At 35.9% G+C, this 17,800-nt stretch overlaps 3 protein-coding genes across 4 annotated transcripts; 1 reads left to right on the top strand and 2 right to left on the bottom strand.

The window, feature by feature from the left end:
* Nucleotides 1-5: 5 nt before the first annotated feature.
* LOC120006982 (histone acetyltransferase MCC1-like) lies at nucleotides 6-3,693 on the bottom strand. 2 transcript variants are annotated; one of them, XM_038857109.1, is made up of 7 exons: nucleotides 3,511-3,692; nucleotides 3,089-3,187; nucleotides 1,507-1,723; nucleotides 1,280-1,424; nucleotides 1,057-1,156; nucleotides 747-975; nucleotides 6-510 (listed from the first exon to the last, which is right to left on the bottom strand). In XM_038857109.1, the coding sequence occupies exons 3-7, from the start codon at nucleotides 1,695-1,697 to the stop codon at nucleotides 333-335; spliced, it is 843 nt and encodes a 280-aa protein (XP_038713037.1). In that variant the 5' UTR covers nucleotides 1,698-1,723; nucleotides 3,089-3,187; nucleotides 3,511-3,692; the 3' UTR covers nucleotides 6-332. The 2 variants fall into 2 exon arrangements, with proteins under 2 accessions (XP_038713037.1, XP_038713038.1); XM_038857110.1 differs by lacking the exon at nucleotides 3,089-3,187 and having other exon boundaries at nucleotides 3,511-3,693.
* A 1,505-nt stretch (nucleotides 3,694-5,198) lies between these two features.
* Nucleotides 5,199-10,610, top strand: LOC120006838. The gene is made up of 7 exons (XM_038856943.1): nucleotides 5,199-5,548; nucleotides 6,129-6,329; nucleotides 6,435-6,616; nucleotides 7,573-7,699; nucleotides 7,775-7,972; nucleotides 8,720-8,763; nucleotides 9,777-10,610. Exons 1-7 carry the CDS (start codon nucleotides 5,453-5,455, stop codon nucleotides 10,459-10,461), a joined length of 1,533 nt encoding a protein of 510 aa, XP_038712871.1. The 5' UTR covers nucleotides 5,199-5,452; the 3' UTR covers nucleotides 10,462-10,610.
* Nucleotides 10,611-12,585: 1,975 nt separating this feature from the next.
* Nucleotides 12,586-15,985, bottom strand: LOC120008035 (cinnamoyl-CoA reductase 1-like). The gene is made up of 5 exons (XM_038858540.1): nucleotides 15,748-15,985; nucleotides 15,510-15,664; nucleotides 15,140-15,325; nucleotides 14,151-14,503; nucleotides 12,586-12,932 (listed from the first exon to the last, which is right to left on the bottom strand). Exons 1-5 carry the CDS (start codon nucleotides 15,884-15,886, stop codon nucleotides 12,749-12,751), a joined length of 1,017 nt encoding a protein of 338 aa, XP_038714468.1. The 5' UTR covers nucleotides 15,887-15,985; the 3' UTR covers nucleotides 12,586-12,748.
* Between the last annotated feature and the right edge of the window lie 1,815 nt (nucleotides 15,986-17,800).

Here is a 17,800-nt window from a genome sequence, read left to right as displayed (position 1 = left end):
AGTTATTAGCACAAAACTCACAATCAATTAAGACCAACAATCTGCATTCCTTCCTTCCTGGGAATAGTCCTAGAACCATATATATATTACACACTAAGCTTACAGTTACAGTCTTACAGGTTGGATGACAAGATACAAGTTTTTCAACCATCCTGATGAGCAAGTAGAAAATCAAGCAAACCAAAGCAGATCAATAGATCATGGTCAGCTCTTGATTTATTACAGGCATTATTTCATGGCTGAAACAAATAAGGGCCAGAAGGAAGGAGTATACTCCGGTAGTTGAATTTCCACACCATGTCTCTTATTATCACAAGATAAAGAGATTCGTGTCACACGTATTCACACCCGGTATACTCCGATGTTGGGTTTCTTTTGTTCTGCATGGATATAAGACACTGAGTTTTTCTAGATCTGGGCCACTTTATCATCCTCTCTTCACCCATCAGCCTTGCAGCTATTGACTTGAGACCACCACTGATATAACTCACCAGAAACATGACAAGCTCTCTGCAGATCAAAAACAAGAAGACACTTACTTAAAACAGTAAAAGTTCAGCAAATCGTTCATCTAGCAGCACAAGCACATTCACAAGACTAAAACTCTATGCTAACTATTATGCCCAATCATTTTGCAGCCGAACAATTTTCTGCTCAAATGTTACAGAAAATTCATGTTCTTAGTTTGGGGGAAAAGAAATGCTAAGTACCAATGTCAAAATAAAGAAAGTTTTCTTTGTACTTACAATGGTGAGCAAGGGGAACGACTGCCATTTACATAATAAACAAACAAGTAGGAATCATAATGTTGGCCGTTGATCAGGTAAAACCCATGCAGCCTTCGTACGCACTTGAATGACAGTTTTTTGTACAAATGAATGGCAGGATTATTGTATGAAATAACATGCAAGTAAGCAGCACGACAAGTTGGAATACTTGAAGCATATTTGATGACCTCCTGGATAAGCGAAGATGCTGCAAATACAATATTATCATATTGATTAGATGGAGAACAGCATAACATATATAAACCAAATCATATGCGAAAGTTCCTACCTATGCCAACGTTTCTGTAACTTCCTACTACTCCCAGTGTCAAAATGTAGACTAATGTTTGATCAGGTTTTGAGGAATCATATCTAAGGAAATCCACAATCTGCAGGCCAGATGTTAGATATATTAGTTATACGAGCTCATCAGCAATTATCAGAAACTATGCTTTCAAATTTTTATTAAAAAAAATTCACAAGTCCTACCCTGGCAAAGGTAGAGGACCCACCTCTGTGTCCTTTGCCATGACAATTCGTGCAGTTACAAATCCAATAAGTTCATCATTGTGACCATCGGGCCGATTACGATCAACTGCTGCCCAGGACACAATATCATGTCCATTAACAACATTCTGGAAAAACTCAGACTCGTACCTGGAAAGACATTTATTTTAATGAAGAAGCAAATGAAACCTCCAGAAGATTATCTCACAAAGGGTATAGTTAAGCCGCTTACCTAATAGGAAATATGTCACCATGTAGTTGCTCTAAAATCTCTAAATCAGAAGGTTGAATTTGCCTATAGCATATAATTGGATGCTGGGAGATTTTAGGGGCCACCATTGAAAATTTTACTCTTAATCCCCAGAAAAGAGATGATATATTTGGAGACAACGCGCATGAACTTGTCCTTCCATTATGCCACATCAGTCATGACTGCCAAGTATTAGTTCCTGAAAATGTGAAAAGAAGATTCTCATTTTATAATTTCAGAATTAATAAGAGAAAACAGGAATGATAAACAAAAGAACCAATATGTGATACGGATACCAAGCAGGGGTACAGACATAATTTCAAATAAACAGCATCTGCAGACACTAAAACAGTAGACTTAAACAAAAAATAATTGCAAATACAACTTAACATGATTAGCAGGCCCACCCAACTGAAATCTTCGCATTCTGCAGTAGCTAGGAAAATTCAACAAGCTTTGCAATTTGTAAGTAACTAGCTCAAACGTGGTATTTTTCCCAAGGGATGTGGGACCTCCCCTAGAAACTAGCTTAACATGGTATTAAAGTAACCAGTCATCATTATTGCTGCCATTAGAATCCAGAAAAGAACTATGAAAATCTGGACATTGTTAACCAGTAACTGTAAGACAGGTTTTCTTTTACCAATCCCAATCCCACAAAACTGAACAAATCATTCTTTGAGGGTATGAATTACAGAAAACTGTGGCACCATATATGACCAGAGATTGGCGGTACTAATAATCTCGGTTCAATAACACGTTGATCTAATTGCCATCGGAGCCACAAAGGACTTCCTTACTTTTTAAGATCCTTATCCGTGAAAGTGATAGAATTTGCGGTAGCCCATTAAACTGTGAGAAAAGCTTTGTTAATTTGAATCTGACAGTGGATGCTACAAAACAGATGGACATAATATTGCAAAACTCAAGCTATCTAACTGCATATCCTCACAACATATTCTTTTAGTAACACAGTTTTGGTCCATCGTGACATTGTCCTAAGCAATCAAAATTTCATGATAATATAAACCACACCCATGTAAAAGGTCTTTGCAAGAATATTTGAGACTGCTCCAAATGCATAACAGATTCATGCCTATGTTTCAGTATTTAATCAATCCACCAACGACACAAATTTGGGTAATTAAGATTCGGGTATGAAACCCCAAAAATGAAGTGCAAAGTAAAACCTATACAATATTACAATCAAGATAACCAAGAGGAACGCTCGTAGCCTAAAATGATGCAATATCCAGATAAACCTTGCTAAATCTAATTCGACTATAAAAAATCAAGTCGCTCCAAAGTAACAGACATAACATAGCCAATTTGTTATAAACGCAACTCCAAATCCACATTGGTATAAAGCAAACCAATCATTCATATTAAACTACCAACATAAATCTAAAACTCAATATAAAAAATCTAACTCGCCAAAGTGAACACAAAGCTACAAAGCCAAATTAAGCAACAAAATGATAAATCCTTATTGTCCCTTAAAAATGCCAAAAGTTAAAGACAAGACAAAAGGTAGAAAACCAAAAATAAAACAGCAAGCACGCACATCATTCAATAGATTAGGATTTCGATACTCTCTCTTGGAAACTCCTGAATTGAAGGTCAATACTAGCTGCTCTTCACTTTTTCCCTTTCAGAGATACCCCTTCAAAACAAAAACACAAGAAACACAAAATTCGCCATAATTACACCACAAAATCAGCATCAATACTTTAGATGATGCAATTCTTACGTCTAAGAATAAAAGAAATCAACTTATCCGTAAATTTCCTTCAAAACACTGTCATGATAAGCATCTTTATGAAGAAAAGAAGAACTACTCAGAAATCCTCTCATAATTTCAAATCAACAATCAGAATCAGATCCAACCCAGCGATAACTCAAAATTAACACCGAAATCAAGATTTCATATCTGGACGAAGCTTTGGTGTTCGAAATCAAAGAAGACGCATAGAGAGAAGGAGTTACCCTCGTTGATCAATTCTATGTGGTGCGTACGCGGAGAACGATGAACGTCGTTCGGGAAATGAATGCGAGAGGATGTTTGCTTGAAGAATACGACGACGGGATAGTGATGGACATGACATGTATCCAATCCGTCCCCGCTTATCAGGCCAGACAAGCGAAGCATTACATTCCGGTCATGTTTTTCTTGGATATTCTTAATTTGGCCAATTTAAAAAAATATAATTCAAACCGATCCGAAATAGGCAGATCCGGCCCGATTAGTCAATCACACGAGCAAAACTCCATCCGGTCCAAATGACCGAATTTGTTCAATTTAGATTAAATCTAGTTTGAACATAAGTTATATGTCTAAAATTTGGATCCAAACAAAAAAAATCTCATCCAATTTAAACCCAAGTTAAGATCCAAACACAAAAATCTTGTCCGATTTAAACCCAAGCCTAAATTTCAGACATATAACTGATGTATCTTCTCCTGATTCGAACCATATAGAGATTGATTGATGGCATATGGTGATTATATGAGACCAAACAACACTCGAGCCACCAGAAACGATGGAATATAACTCACAAATATAAGAACTACAAAACAAAACCCAACAAGCTCAACCCTACAAGCTCAACCAGGCATCGGAGGTACTACACCGGGATGAACACCCGACTTTAGAAATAAAATGAAAACACAACATAAAACAAACATAGAACTCTTGTCTTCACGTTGAGCTAGGATTGAAACAACAAGCTTGCATCTTCATATCCAAATCTATCAATTTGAAAGTTTGAAACAATATCCAAAATAGAGTTGACAATTTGAGTGTGCCTCAAAGCAAATTTGGAGGTAGATGCAAATCCGAATGTAGATCGAAAGAGATCGATCATCAAAATCATCATCGTTGCACTGACATTGTCAATCACAAACTCACAAAAAGAACATACGAACATACAGGGAACTCAAATTATTGACAATCTAATAAGACTGTCCCAAGAAGAAGAAAACAACAATATGGGGAGGAGGAGGAGGTGAATACTCCTAAATATTTTGTGTTAGATTTTAACTGTACTGCTATATGACAGATTGTGTGGTCATTGGAGAATTTGTTGGATTTTTAATCCTACTTCTATATAACAGATTGTGTGATCAATCATATTCTGTTTTATTTGTTTTTATGTGTAATGATATAACCTAAAGTAGCTTACTCCAATCGCGATCTGATACAGATCCAGACACGTACTTTGTGTTTTTGCTTAGCATCGAAGCTTTTACTTAAAACAAATTTGAGTTCTTGTTGCTTCAAAGTCTCTTATGCATATGCAATCTGATTGAGAGAGAGTGTTGACGTGAGACAGCTCTTAATGGAATAGATCATTTGTTGGTGGACGACCAAACGGTATCTTTTTAGCTAAAATCTTTGATAAGTGTCAGAGCACGTCCAACTAATGAATTTGGATCATAAATTTATTGAGGTGTTTATCGAATGAGTATGAAACATTTGTAATTTTTATTCATATAATGAATTGTTTTCAAAAATTGATCTACTCGAGATTTTTTCCCAATCGAACTTCTTCTTTAAAATTCATATTCCACACGTTTCTATATGACTTGAATAGTCGTTTTTGGGAGGAACACAACTACACAAGTAGTCTCATTTTGTAAAACCGTGATGTCCAACCCACACCCTTTTTTTTTTTTGTTTGTTGCCACCTAATCACACCCGTGCCTTTTCGAGTTTCGATGAGTATGGACTGGTGGGGTTCGTTTTTCGACAAGTCTGTCTCCGGCTCCGCATGCAGTCCTCTCACTCTTTACTTCATAAATTTGACCCTGCCAGTTTCTCTGTCTCCTCTGTCTCTTTTTCTCTTCGGTTCGTGTTTTCGAATCGAGAAACCAGAGAAAGAAGGGGAGGGTTTTGACTTTTGAGTGTTAAATCTTGAAGACACTGAAAATGGCGGGAAGCGAGCTTGAACAGCAATTGATGGATGCTGCGAATAGACTCGTTCAACCCTCAACCTCCATTGATGAACTTCTCTCCCTTCTTGATGTAAGACCAATCCCTTCAATTGCGTTATTTTTGTTGTTCTTATGAAAAAAGTGTTTTTTTTTATTGGGTCTCAATTTTCAGATTTGTTGTGGCTGGCTTGTGGTGGTTTGAAGTAATTTAGTTTCTTTCTAGTCTCTTTAACGCTATGGAAGGAATAAATTTTCATTTTGTTTTGGAGGAAGCAAAACACATTCATTCATTGTTGGGCTTTTTTCATATGTGGATTAGCATTTCGCCATATCCTTTTGTTTATCTTAGTTGTTGTTCATTGTGTGGGCTAAAACTCAGTAAATATGATTTATTTGCTTTGAAGGTGTAATGGAATTAAGAGCATATGCTTTAGATTACAATTATTGTCAGTATTCCATATGAGAGTAGGTGCTTCCATCCTGCCTTGGTTTACTGTAGTAGGTTCAAAAGATGGTCAATTTGTGCTTTTAATGTGTAATGTCACACCTCTTTTACCAATTGCTCAGATTTTCTTTGTATTTTTCTTCATAATTGATTGCTCTTGATGTCCAACAGACACCTAGAGCGCATCTTCTCATTCATTCGTCTTTCTGTTCTTAATTTTTTTCAGAGGTCAGGGGAATCCTTGTCGAAGATGGATCAATCATCTGGGTCCATTATGATCGCACTATTGCGCCTGAAAAATGCACTGGTCTGTGATAAACTTTTACGACATTCCAATATGGATGTGAAGGTGTTAGTTGCTAATTGCCTCATGGAGCTTATGAGGATAACAGCACCCCATGCTCCTTATGATGATGAAAGATTGAAGGTATTCATGTTTAGATCCTAATTTAACGTCTTTTGTTACATCTCCTCCGAACTTTTGTGATCTTGAAAGCTTTTGTTGTGATAAGACAATATTATTGGTGCATAGGAAGTATTCTATCTGATTGTGGCAGCATTTGATGAGCTTTCTCAAATGGGCAACCGTTATTTTGCCAAGGCAGTTTCTACCCTGGAAGTCTTTGCAGTATCCAAGGTAGTTATGGTGATGCTGGACCTTGAGTGTGATGAATTGATCGTCAAACTATTCCAGTTTTTCTTGACCACTATTAGGTAAGAATCTGTGGAGGAAAATTGCTCATGAATGCTCTACTTGCTAAACATCTTTACCTCACAGTTTTGGCCACTCGGCCGTTTCTTGCAAGAGATGGTGATTGCGATTTACCCAGTGCAGTTTGAATGCATGTTTTGTGCTCTTCTTTTGGATAGTCACCGGACCAGAATTATATTGATATGATACTGGTGCAGTTGGTTTTGTGAATAGGCCTGGGGTTTTGGGTATCGTACCTGGACCCCCTATACAATGACAATCATCGATTGGTTATTTTGGTAGAAATTCCATTTTGTTGATCTTATTTGGGCTTTGGATCTGATAGATTATGATTTATTAAGAGATTTCTGGTTGGTTTCACCAGAAAGTGTGGGTCAAAGGGCAAACCATGTATATTATCACGCAAACTTTTGTAACTGACCTTTTTAATTTCACTTCTGAAATCTTGAAAGGTTAACTAGATGGTGAACTTAAAAACCCTTTATAGTTTCACTTGCTGTTGGGATTTTACTTTATAGAAGTGCCATGATCTTCCTCTATTGATGGTTCAGCAATTCTTCAATTAAATTTATTAGTTAACATCCTGTTTTTCATACAGATGAAGTCTTTCTCACTTAATTGAAGTAGCACGATTTTCTGCTGATGTAACTAGGAATTAGATTTTTTTTTCATGTATTGGTTGTTCATAATCACAAATATGTTTATTTATGGCTTTGGACATTAATATAGTTTGGTAGAGCAAGACTACCGTTCTAGGCTTCTTTATTCTGAAATGGGGTTGGATCTCTTATCGTTAGGATTGTATTTGTGATGTAATTCTTTAATGTAATGGTTGTTCATATACGTTAGTATAGTTTGGTAGAGCAAGAATACCTTCTAGGCTTCTTTATTCTGAAAGAGGTTGGTTCTATTACTGCTAGGATTGTACACTAAGTTTATTTTTCTCTTAAACTTCAAGGCCAGACTACCCAAAGGCTGTATTTTTTAACATGGAGACAATAATGACTGATGCCATTATGGAAAGCAATGATATATCGGTGGAGCTTCTCAATCCTTTTTTGGATAGTGTTAAAAAAGAAAGCCAGGTAATATGTTTCTCTTATACATCTTACATATTTCTTCCACAGTAATATATTGATTGGAATGACATTACTTATCAGAATGTTTCACCAACTTCTTGGATGTTGGGGAAGAATGTTATTGAAAACTGTGCTACGAAGCTTGAGCCTTATCTTGTGAAAGCAGTAGAGTCCGAGGGGATGTCATTAGACAGTTATGATCATATACTTGGATATAAATGCCAAAGTATAACTGGCAATGTGAGGCCTTCATATGACCACGGTTCTCAAAAACCTATGGTATGTTTCTTCAGATTTTTTGTACAGATTTTGTGCTGGAATTTAGCACACTGCACGCATTCTGTGACAGAATAAATCAATTGAGCATATCTGTGCATGACTTGGGCATGCATGATGAATTCCGTAATTACCATGACTGCAATTTTAGAGAGACGCAAAAGTATTTTCCCTGTTACTGAATCAGACTCTCCCTTGCTATTTCCCTTCCCTCTCTCTCGGTCTTTTCCCCTATTAAACTTTCTAATCTTCCCTTGTCTTGCAAAAGTGGATGTTCACTATTGCTCCTTATCCATTTCAAAATTTAGATTTCATTTTCTAAGTTATCCCTTTCTGTAATGCCTAAGGCTTTACCTTGTAATTTTTAGCATCCATATATTTGATGACCTACATGGAAAGCAATTTAGTCAGATGGGTAGTAGCATCATAGGCAGCGTCATAAAGTTCCTGGGAGTAGAAGCCTCAGCGAATTTATGAGGCCAATACTTCTACTGAACAGGGAAACCTTCACTGATGCAGAACATCAACAATCCTTAAACATTATTTGATGAGATTTTACATGCATGATGCAAATCTATCTTTAGCAGATAAATGATGAAGCATCATCTCCCATGATGCAAATCAAAAATCTTTTTCCTTCTCTTCTTGTTTCTTTCAACTAGTACTTTGGGGTGTTCTTAATTGTGATTTCTACTTGTTTAATGGCACTATTCTCTCAATGCATCTTATGCTCAATAACTTTGCCAACAGGGAAAATCAACTGACGTTCTGAGTCCAGGGTCCTCTCCCCGAAGGTAAGTTTCATTTATAACAATGGTTGAAATTTTCCTGACGATGAGAAACATTGTGGCTTGCAGTTGAAATACACATGCAAATGCACTTTGGAAAAAAAAAACCATAATGCAGAAATTTATTCTCTCTTTTATTTGATCAATTTGACCTGTATAATACAAAAATAGCAAGATTTTTGTTTATCTACTTGATCCTATACCGTATGTGCAAAATCCATTCATATGTACACAGGTAGACAAGTTCTTCAGTAATAGCGTCTTTGTTCTTCCTTATTCTTCATTTTCTATGTTCTCCACAGTAATGGTAATGAATGCCAAACAGTTTTTGCAAACTTGGATGTCATTCAGTTTTGAATCAAGTACTTCCAATGAATCAAAAAAGCATTAAGACCACTGGTTATTTAAATTGCACTCATGTTTGAAGTTTCTATTTAGTCATAGTAGTAGTAGTTGGACCAATCTATGTTAACTACTAATTGCAAGTCCACGAGGGGCATGAGTGAGTGAATTTGTTACCGTGTTGATGCTGCTTAGTGAAATAGTTAGATGATTTGATAGTGCACTAATCATGAACGTTGCCATTGGTAATATTTTCATGACTCATCCATCTGCTTCTGCTTCTTACTTGTGGCCTAGAAACAACTCTATCATGATACGGTCTGTACCAGTGGAAGAATGGTATGTGTGTGGTTGTGGTTGTGTTTGTAGCTATGGTGTTGTGGTCTTTGTATGCCCTGCTATAATTCAACTACGCAGGAAAATTATACCATGAGCACTATGATATTAGATTACTCCCTTTATTGTATAAACCCATGCCAACAAGAGCATAATACTTTGGATTTATGTAGTTCAGAGGCATACCTTGTTTCACTGTGTTTGTGATGCAGATTAGAATGGATTTGGCTTCGATTAAGTTTGTAGCTTGTGTTTTAACAGTCTATTTTATTGGATTCTTTTCACATATTTGTGATATATTTATTATGTTAACTGCTGTCACATGAGAGACTTCTGTTTAGGTCTATGCGGAAGAAACCTGTGTTGCCCAAGGTGGTATCATGCCAATCAACAAAATTGCAGCATTCTAGTAGGAGGAGACTGGAGAACAAAATCATTGAGATCTCACCTAATGAGCCGACAATTCCAGCTGAAAATCAAGTCAGCAGCAGTAAAATGGTGATTGTCTATGGGTATGAAGTCAAGGCTAGCAGTGCACCAATACTAAAGGCCATTTTTGCCAAGTATGGAGATATTACTTCTAATTGCCTGTACAGGTCAGTGTCTATGAGGGCTTCGTTGCTCGAAATTGTTTGTGGTGTTGTCTCTAGACTACAAAGCACTGATATCCCTCTCAAAGTTTCTGAGCTTAAAGTCATTCAGAATGAAGTGAGAGATTTAGAAGCTGCCAAGATTGAGGTTTCATGGCTAAGCCAGTACTTGGAAAAGATGACTAAAGTCGAAAAGATTGCTCAGATGAAAACTACATTGAAGTCCATCAAGGCAAATAGTGTGCTTGTCATAAAATCGGCTACCAAGGATCTGGAAGAGGCGCTCATGGAGCTCGTGGCAGTTCAGAAACGAATGGTGCATGCCGAAAAATGTGTTAGTGCAATGAGGCTTGTGACACGGAAGATCAATGATGCCATTAAGGAGGCTGAGAATGAGCAGCTCATCTGCCAGAAGCAAATGGATGTCCTGCTGTAATTCCATTTGTGCGTGTATGCATGCATGTGCAAGCATCATAGTTAACAATAGAAGGATTTGAAGATTTTCTCTTTGTGGGCACAGTCCTCTTGTAATGATAAAATTCAAATCCTACATCCCGAATGCTTGTATATGTGTTGGTCCTTGGTCTTCCTTGTGTGGTACTTTGTTTAGTTTGTTCGTCAGTTGATGCAGCGCGACCAAAGTGCACTCCCTGGAGCGAGCGTTGATAAAGATTGGACTTTGAAGGCAGATTGTTATTCCTGGAAGAAGTCCCAGTGTAGCTCAAGGAAGACCAATTTTTTTTTTTTGGAAATTTGTTTTTTTATTTAATTGAAGTTTCTTTTTTTTATTTAATTAGGGTTTCTTTAAGGTTTTGTTTTGGTTCAACTATTTAAGGTCGTAAACTCTATTAGAGGAGTTTTTTGTCGAATTATAAAAATTAAGAGATTCTTCTCTAATCTTACTTCGTTCAATTTTTGGTGGATTAACGTAGTAGAAGTTGTCCTTGTTATTGAAATTGTTTTGTTCTACCACGTTTTGCGTCCGTTGGTATTAGAGCTTTGTACGTTCCTAGTCATGTCGCCAAAGAAACAAGTTGTCGGAAAGCATACGACTTTGGAGGTGTATGCAAGGGAGAATATGAGTCTGGATTGCTTTGAGCAATTTGAATGGAGATTGCAAGGTCAATTTACAAGACAAATGGAGTTGTTAACACAATAGTTCGAAGTTGTGTAAGCACTTCAACAAACTCACTACCGAGTCTGCAGGAGGCAGAATGAAGTTTTCACTAATCCTTTTTGGCGACAAGGGAGTAAGGGAAAGAAGACAAGTCAGAAATCTTGATCCAAGGTGGTGGGAGTCAGGATTACGAATTGACGATTATGATGCAGGTCAACCAATATATGATTCAGAAGAGGAGGATGATATGGATGATTTATCAACACCTATCTTTGATGAAGAAAAAGAGGAAGAATTGGACTTGGATTCCATTGATTTAGGGATAGGTGAACTATTAGTCCCAGTATTCGATGATTATCTAGATGAAGAAGATCTATTACTGTAAGAGAAGATCAAAGAAAAAATAATGGAGGAGAAATTAGACGTTAGTCAACTAACAAATCCCAACAACATTATATATGGTGTCTGTTGAATTTGTCATTCCAGATTGGTTTAACAAGGTAAAGAATTCTTCGTTCTCTTTGATAATTGAAGTTGAGTGTTCGAGGAGAGATTGGCTAGAGATATGCTTTTTTGTATCGATGATGTTATTCTCGACAAGATTTTTACTACTACAACTCTATAAAATTCAAGGTCAGGTTTTCTCCAACAAGGGAACGCTGATGCAGCACGACCAGAGTGCTCTTCATAGAGCGAGCGCTAGAAGAAGATTAGACACCTAATATAGATTGCCATTCCTGGAGGAAGGCCCCAAGGTAGCTCAAGGAAGACCAACATTTTTTTGGAAATTTGTTTGTTTCTTTTATTTAATTAGAGTTTCATTTTTATTTAATTAGAATTTTTCTTAGGGTTTTGTTTTGATTCAAAAAATTTAAGGTTGTAAACTCTCATTAAAGGGGGTTTTTTGTCGAATTATAAAAACACTTTAGATTCTTCTCTAATTCTACTTCGTTCAATTCTTGATGAATTGATATAGTAGTTGTCCTTATTATCGGAATCGTTTTGTTCTACCACGAATGCTATCAAAAGCTTTTTTCTTTTACAAGTGGAAAAATGTTATATAATTCCATCAATTATGATGTCATTTTGTGCTTGAATTTTCACATATTATTCTTTTTTGAAGACAGGGAGAAAAGAAACTTTTATTTGAAAAAAATAAAAATTCTTGGTATGAAATATTTATGGTCTTTTGATATGTTTGTTTTCTATCCGTTTTCTTTCTCTTCTTTTTTTTTTTTCAGATTTGTTTGTTTTTCAGCTGTTTCTATTTTTTTTTTTCGAAAAATAAAAAATAATCTGAAAACCTTTGGTTGCGCATTTTAAAAACATGAAAACAGAAAATAATTAAAATCACTTAAAAAACAGAAAACGTCTGAAAATAAAACATAAAACAAACCAAATTGAACCTTAATTTAATAGATTAACTCTTAAAAAATTGACAATTAGAAGGTCACAAGTCAACATATATTAAAATTTATTAATTAATGAGGATTTTTCATTATAAAATAATTTCACATTCATGCTTAAATCCTCCATATACAGTTTGTAACAGGACATATATCATTCATTTGTCCCAAGCCCGACTTCATTAATAGTACTGAATACTCTAGGACTGAATTTTAATAGAATCTTCTTGCTGTGTTGGGACTGGAAGATGACCTTTCTCTTGCAGACTTATCACTGTCTCATATAAGCATTGCTTCACTGATGTGAACTCCAAACCCAGGTCCTTGAGTTTTTGGTTAGAGAACTTGTAGGGTTTCTTTCTTGGGTTCTTCTCATCAGAACACCTGTTTAATCATTACAAATTTAAATGTGCAGAATATAAAATATATCTAAAACTATAAGTGAACAAGTCAAATAAATGTTAGGCATATAGTTCTGTTTGTTTGCACATCCACCTATATGTCTGGTGATATATATATATATATATATATTCGAGGTAGGTGAGGAGAGTCACTTGGCCAAACGTGACAAAGACATTAAGCTAGGTGAGAACCCTTCTTCTCCACAAGTATTCTTTTTTTTTTTTTCCTTCCTTTTTCTTTTTAATATTTAGACTGTTCTATTTCTGGGGTCTATATATGTCTGATCCACTAGTCTTTGTTCGTTTATGGTGAGATTCTATAACTATTACAAGTACTGTTGCAGGCAATGAAAAATACCAAGTCAAAAGTGGGTGCACCAACTGCCCCCACCACAAGAAGAAAAGAGAGAAGATAAGTAGAGGCTGCTAGCATGATGGTGTACTTGCACAGTTGCACTACCATCAGAATCTCCAAAATTTCTATATTGCTAATTCTTTACGTTGACTATTTTCTACCACTTCTTCTTCTTCTTCTTCGCATTTAGACATATTAGGGTCAAGCTGACGTCACACGCCATCAGCAAAATGTCACACTTCTCTAAATATTTCCTAGAGAGTTTTCTTGGGGGTCTTCTTTTGTTTACTTTGAGATTGTTTATTTGATCTCTCGTTTCTTCATTTCATCTTCAACGACGGATTTAGGGGCTCTCCAGTTTCCATACTAATCATTTCTCATTTAATAGTTTGGTAAGTGCATTGCACCACACTATTTATCTGTTATTATTTGGATGAGAATTGTAAATTCAGGAGAATTCTAAAATTCCCTTACCCGTTTGCTTGTTGGAGGTGCAATCTCAACTAACTCGAAAATTATATAGTTTTTTTTTTATAGAGAAATTATATACTAACCTACTCTCGTTTTGAAAGTTATATAATTGGACCCTAAACCACTAATGAATTTCTGTGAATTAAAACTTGAATGATACCCTAAACCTTTCGTGCAATAGCCGGAAAAGTCATAATCCTAGCCACTAACATGGCCTAAATATTAATGGCACAAGCATGATTTTTGTCTGTTTAAAAGGTAACCTAGTTAACCTTAAATTCCATTCTTTTGGCTTTAATTGACAGACTAATTATTGACACTAATTAAAACTACTAATAGTTTCCAAATAAGACAGTAATGTTGTTAACTACTTACTTGTTGGGGATGGGGTACTCCGGGAAGAACTTGGCCAGAATTTCAACCACCTCTCCGCGGTGGAGGACACTTTCGGAGCAGAGGTATCGGCCGGAGGCAGAGGGCGTCTCGAAGACCAAAATATGAGCAAGTGCCACATCCCGGACGTGCACATATGCCTGAACAGCATTGGCATAGGTTTTTGTTGAGCCATTCAAGTACTTGAGGATGTGCATAATGCTAGCATTGATAGTGGGTTGTAAGACTGGTCCAAGCACCAACACTGGGTTCACCACCACTAGGTCAACCTCTTTCTCCTTCGCCACCTCCCATGCTGCTTGCTCTGCCACAGCTTTCCCATAGCAATACCAGTTCTGCATTGTTGATTAACATTCTTGGTCATAATTACATGAAATCAAAAATTAACTATTAGGCATCCTAAAAGTTTGATTTTAAATAAAGTTGATTGAGTAAATTATATATATATTAGTAATCTAGAAATCACTCCGCCCAACATAACATTCGAACAACTGAATAAACGTAAATCTCGGACCATCAGAACAACCCGCACCTAATATACACTTTCTATTATTCCCCTTTACTAGTTCATAGGAACTCATTAACTCATTTAAACGAGTGGAAAATTTATTGGCCTTAATTATTGGTAGAAAAAAATTAAAAATGTTTAGTTTCAAATTTTACTAGCTAAAAGGAAGAAAAATCACAAAATATTAGAACATAATCCAGGGCGAGAAAATAAGTGAGGATTTTTTAATAATTTTACTAAAGTCGAACCAAACCAACCCAATGAAGATTAGATCCCTATGTCACTTTGGAATATTTGGTTGGCAACAATACGTTGATATTCCCAAAAACAGTACAGAAATTTCTCTGCAAGGTGGAATGTCTGGTGGGCTTTGTCTGACTAATAGTATTACCTATGCATATCTTAAGGCCAACTTTTTCCTAGGAAAAAATGAAAAATTTTAATTATGTAACAGAAAATGAACCTTAGTGTTCTGGCAGAATTCCAGATTACTCCAGCACGACTCGTCAACTACGTCGTCGGCACTCCTAGTAGGGTCCATGTACACCGCACCAATTGACGACGTGAATACAACACGGCGCACTTTAGCCTCCGCCGCTGCAATTATTACATTCTTAGTCCCGTTCACGGCCGGCTCCACCATTTGCTCCTTTTTATAAAAAAAATCAATCCACATTACACAACAATCAGTCATATTTGACAATTTCTTCAATAGCCATAATTACATATATATAAATAATGGGAAATATCATTTTCTTTTCTTTTCTTTTTTCCGTCACTTTCTGAGGAACCAAACAGGGGATTCAAAATTCAAAAAGCGAGCAGAGCATTACTGGATCGTCAGTGACAGGGGAAGCAGTGTGGAATACACCGTCGCATCCGGCAATGGCCTCTTTAAGCATCTCATAATCAAGGAGATCAGCTCTGCATAAAATTAGCCTCTCATTGGCTCCTTCAAGCTCTCTCAGATGAACATTCTTCGGATCATCTATTCAAAAAAAAAAAAATCGAAATCAGAAAACTCAATCACATAAAACGCATCCGCATACATTGAACTGGAATATTCCTGACCTGGATTTCTCACAGTTCCCTTAACAGTATATCCTTTCTCCAAAAGTAGTTTCACCATCCACGAAGCAATGAATCCACCGGCGCCGGTGACGCAGACGGTCTGTCCGTGGCCGGAAAGTGATGAGGTGTCAATCGGCATGTTTGAATTGGTATGGATGCAGTAATTTTGTGGTGTTTGGTGGGAGAGAAAGCGAGAGAAACTTGTCGATGATTGCAAGAAAGTTGAGTGAGGAAGGAGGGTGGATGATCGTGTTTTATAAAGGAAATCAAAAGTTTTACTATATTCACCTAACACTGGTAAAATAAAATAACGTCGAGAGTCAGTCAGAGGCGACAAATAAGACTGATGAAGATTTTTATTTATTTTTTAATTTCCTATATTGAATTAATAAATATAATTTCGGAGAAGAAAAGTAATCAGTGGTGGGGCGGTATGCCTTGGATGTGTTTATATTTGTTTTTTAGCTACAAAATAAGGTCTTGCATTGGGTTGTTGGTTGATTAAAAATTTGAATCATTAATTCTAGGGTTGTTGAGGTTTTTTTTTTTTTTTTGGCCTTTTCAAAAATGACAAGGATCCGGAGTTTTTTATCCCAACCATCTCAAATATCGATATGGGCGCTCATAATTCATATAGAATCTTGAGCCCCTGATTCATGTGAAATCGAAAGTGCTACATATGATTCATATGAAATCGCGTACATCCATCTAAATATTTGGAATAGCTGAAACAAAAAACATTGAGATTCGTAATCGATTGATTATTGAAGGTTTGGTCGGTTTTTCAATTATTCAATCGATTCTCACTAACATATATTTAACAATAACCAATTAATCTGTCGATTCGGTTCGACACGATTTTTTAGGACACCCTAACAACTAGGGCTGTTACTGGTATGGTAAATTATCCATTGGTATACCATTACCGACGTATTGGTTTCCGAAAATAGCAAAAGACTGGTATACCGTTACCAATTATTCGGTACGGTAAATTTACCGATGACTTCGGTAACGGTAACGGTAAACAAAGTTCAAAACCGGTAAATTTCCTGATTACCGACATATATATTAAATATATATTAATATTATTTTTAGTTTTAGTTTTAGTTTTATTTAATTATGACTATTAGATTAGTCTAATTTAATCTAGACCATTGATTTTTTTTAGTGTTATCATTTATATATCACTCGTAGCAATTTTATTAACTTTAAAGCAGTGTTTGTTACATAACAAAATGCTTTGTTGGTATTGATTATAGCCTTTTCTTCTTTCTTTCCATTATGGTCTTTTATCTTTTATTTATCTTGTTTCTTCTAGCTTTCCTGTTGTGGAGTTTAAACACTTCGGATACTAAAAATATTAGAAATTAATGAAAAGAAAGATTTTCTGTTATAGATTGTTGGAATAATATTATGTGAATTCTCCTTTCTTTTTTTCTCCTATTGATAGGTCTTTTCTCTTATTTACATGTAGCACAATGATCCTTCTCATTAATCTTTAATTTTATTATTGGTATTGTAGACAAGATGAAAGTGTTATAGTCTTATACAATGACTCTTAAGCACAATGCTACTTGATGCTTTTTTTTTTCTTCTCTTTTTTAAATAGGTTTTAAGAATAGGTAAATTTACCAATTACCAACTTACCATTACCGATCGATCGGTATACCGACTCTTCCGGTAACGGTAACGGTAACATTTTTTGAGTTACCAAAAGAATTGGTATGGTAACGATATTCCGTGATTGGTAACGGTAACCGTACCAATAACAGCCCTACTAACAACATAATAAGTTGAGATAAAGTCAAGCACATGATCAAAGGGTATTGCATCGAGTAAAAATCGAAATCAAGACCTTCTAAGTTTCCATATGAATGTGAAGTACTATACCAACTGAGCAGTATTTTAATTTAACCATAAAAAAAAATCAGTCTTTAATTAATTAAATAGGTTCGCATTTTTCATGTGTTCTTCAATGTTGGTGTGGAAGTACTTGATACAGAATAAGGTAAAGACATTGATCAACTTTGCATGTCTAGGTTTATTCAATTTC

This window comes from Tripterygium wilfordii, chromosome 10 (assembly GCF_013401445.1).
Source record: "Tripterygium wilfordii isolate XIE 37 chromosome 10, ASM1340144v1, whole genome shotgun sequence".
Lineage (NCBI taxonomy): Eukaryota > Viridiplantae > Streptophyta > Magnoliopsida > Celastrales > Celastraceae > Tripterygium > Tripterygium wilfordii.
The sequence above is the reverse complement of the archived record's forward strand: the minus strand, read 5'-3'. Positions and strand labels throughout refer to the sequence as shown.

Coding starts and splice junctions, on each gene's coding strand:
- LOC120006982 (XM_038857110.1), bottom strand. CDS start 1,697: ATGTGGCATAATGGAAGGACAAGTTCATGCGCGTTGTCTCCAAATATA. Junction 1,157..1,279: donor TCATGGCAAAGGACACAGAG/GTGGGTCCTCTA, acceptor TCTGGCCTGCAG/ATTGTGGATTTCCTTAGATA. Junction 511..746: donor CGTTCCCCTTGCTCACCATT/GTAAGTACAAAG, acceptor TTTGATCTGCAG/AGAGCTTGTCATGTTTCTGG.
- LOC120006838 (XM_038856943.1), top strand. CDS start 5,453: ATGGCGGGAAGCGAGCTTGAACAGCAATTGATGGATGCTGCGAATAGA. Junction 7,700..7,774: donor GTGTTAAAAAAGAAAGCCAG/GTAATATGTTTC, acceptor ATTACTTATCAG/AATGTTTCACCAACTTCTTG. Junction 7,973..8,719: donor ACGGTTCTCAAAAACCTATG/GTATGTTTCTTC, acceptor CTTTGCCAACAG/GGAAAATCAACTGACGTTCT.
- LOC120008035 (XM_038858540.1), bottom strand. CDS start 15,886: ATGCCGATTGACACCTCATCACTTTCCGGCCACGGACAGACCGTCTGC. Junction 15,665..15,747: donor GGGAACTGTGAGAAATCCAG/GTCAGGAATATT, acceptor TTTTTTGAATAG/ATGATCCGAAGAATGTTCAT. Junction 15,326..15,509: donor CCCCTGTCACTGACGATCCA/GTAATGCTCTGC, acceptor TTTTATAAAAAG/GAGCAAATGGTGGAGCCGGC.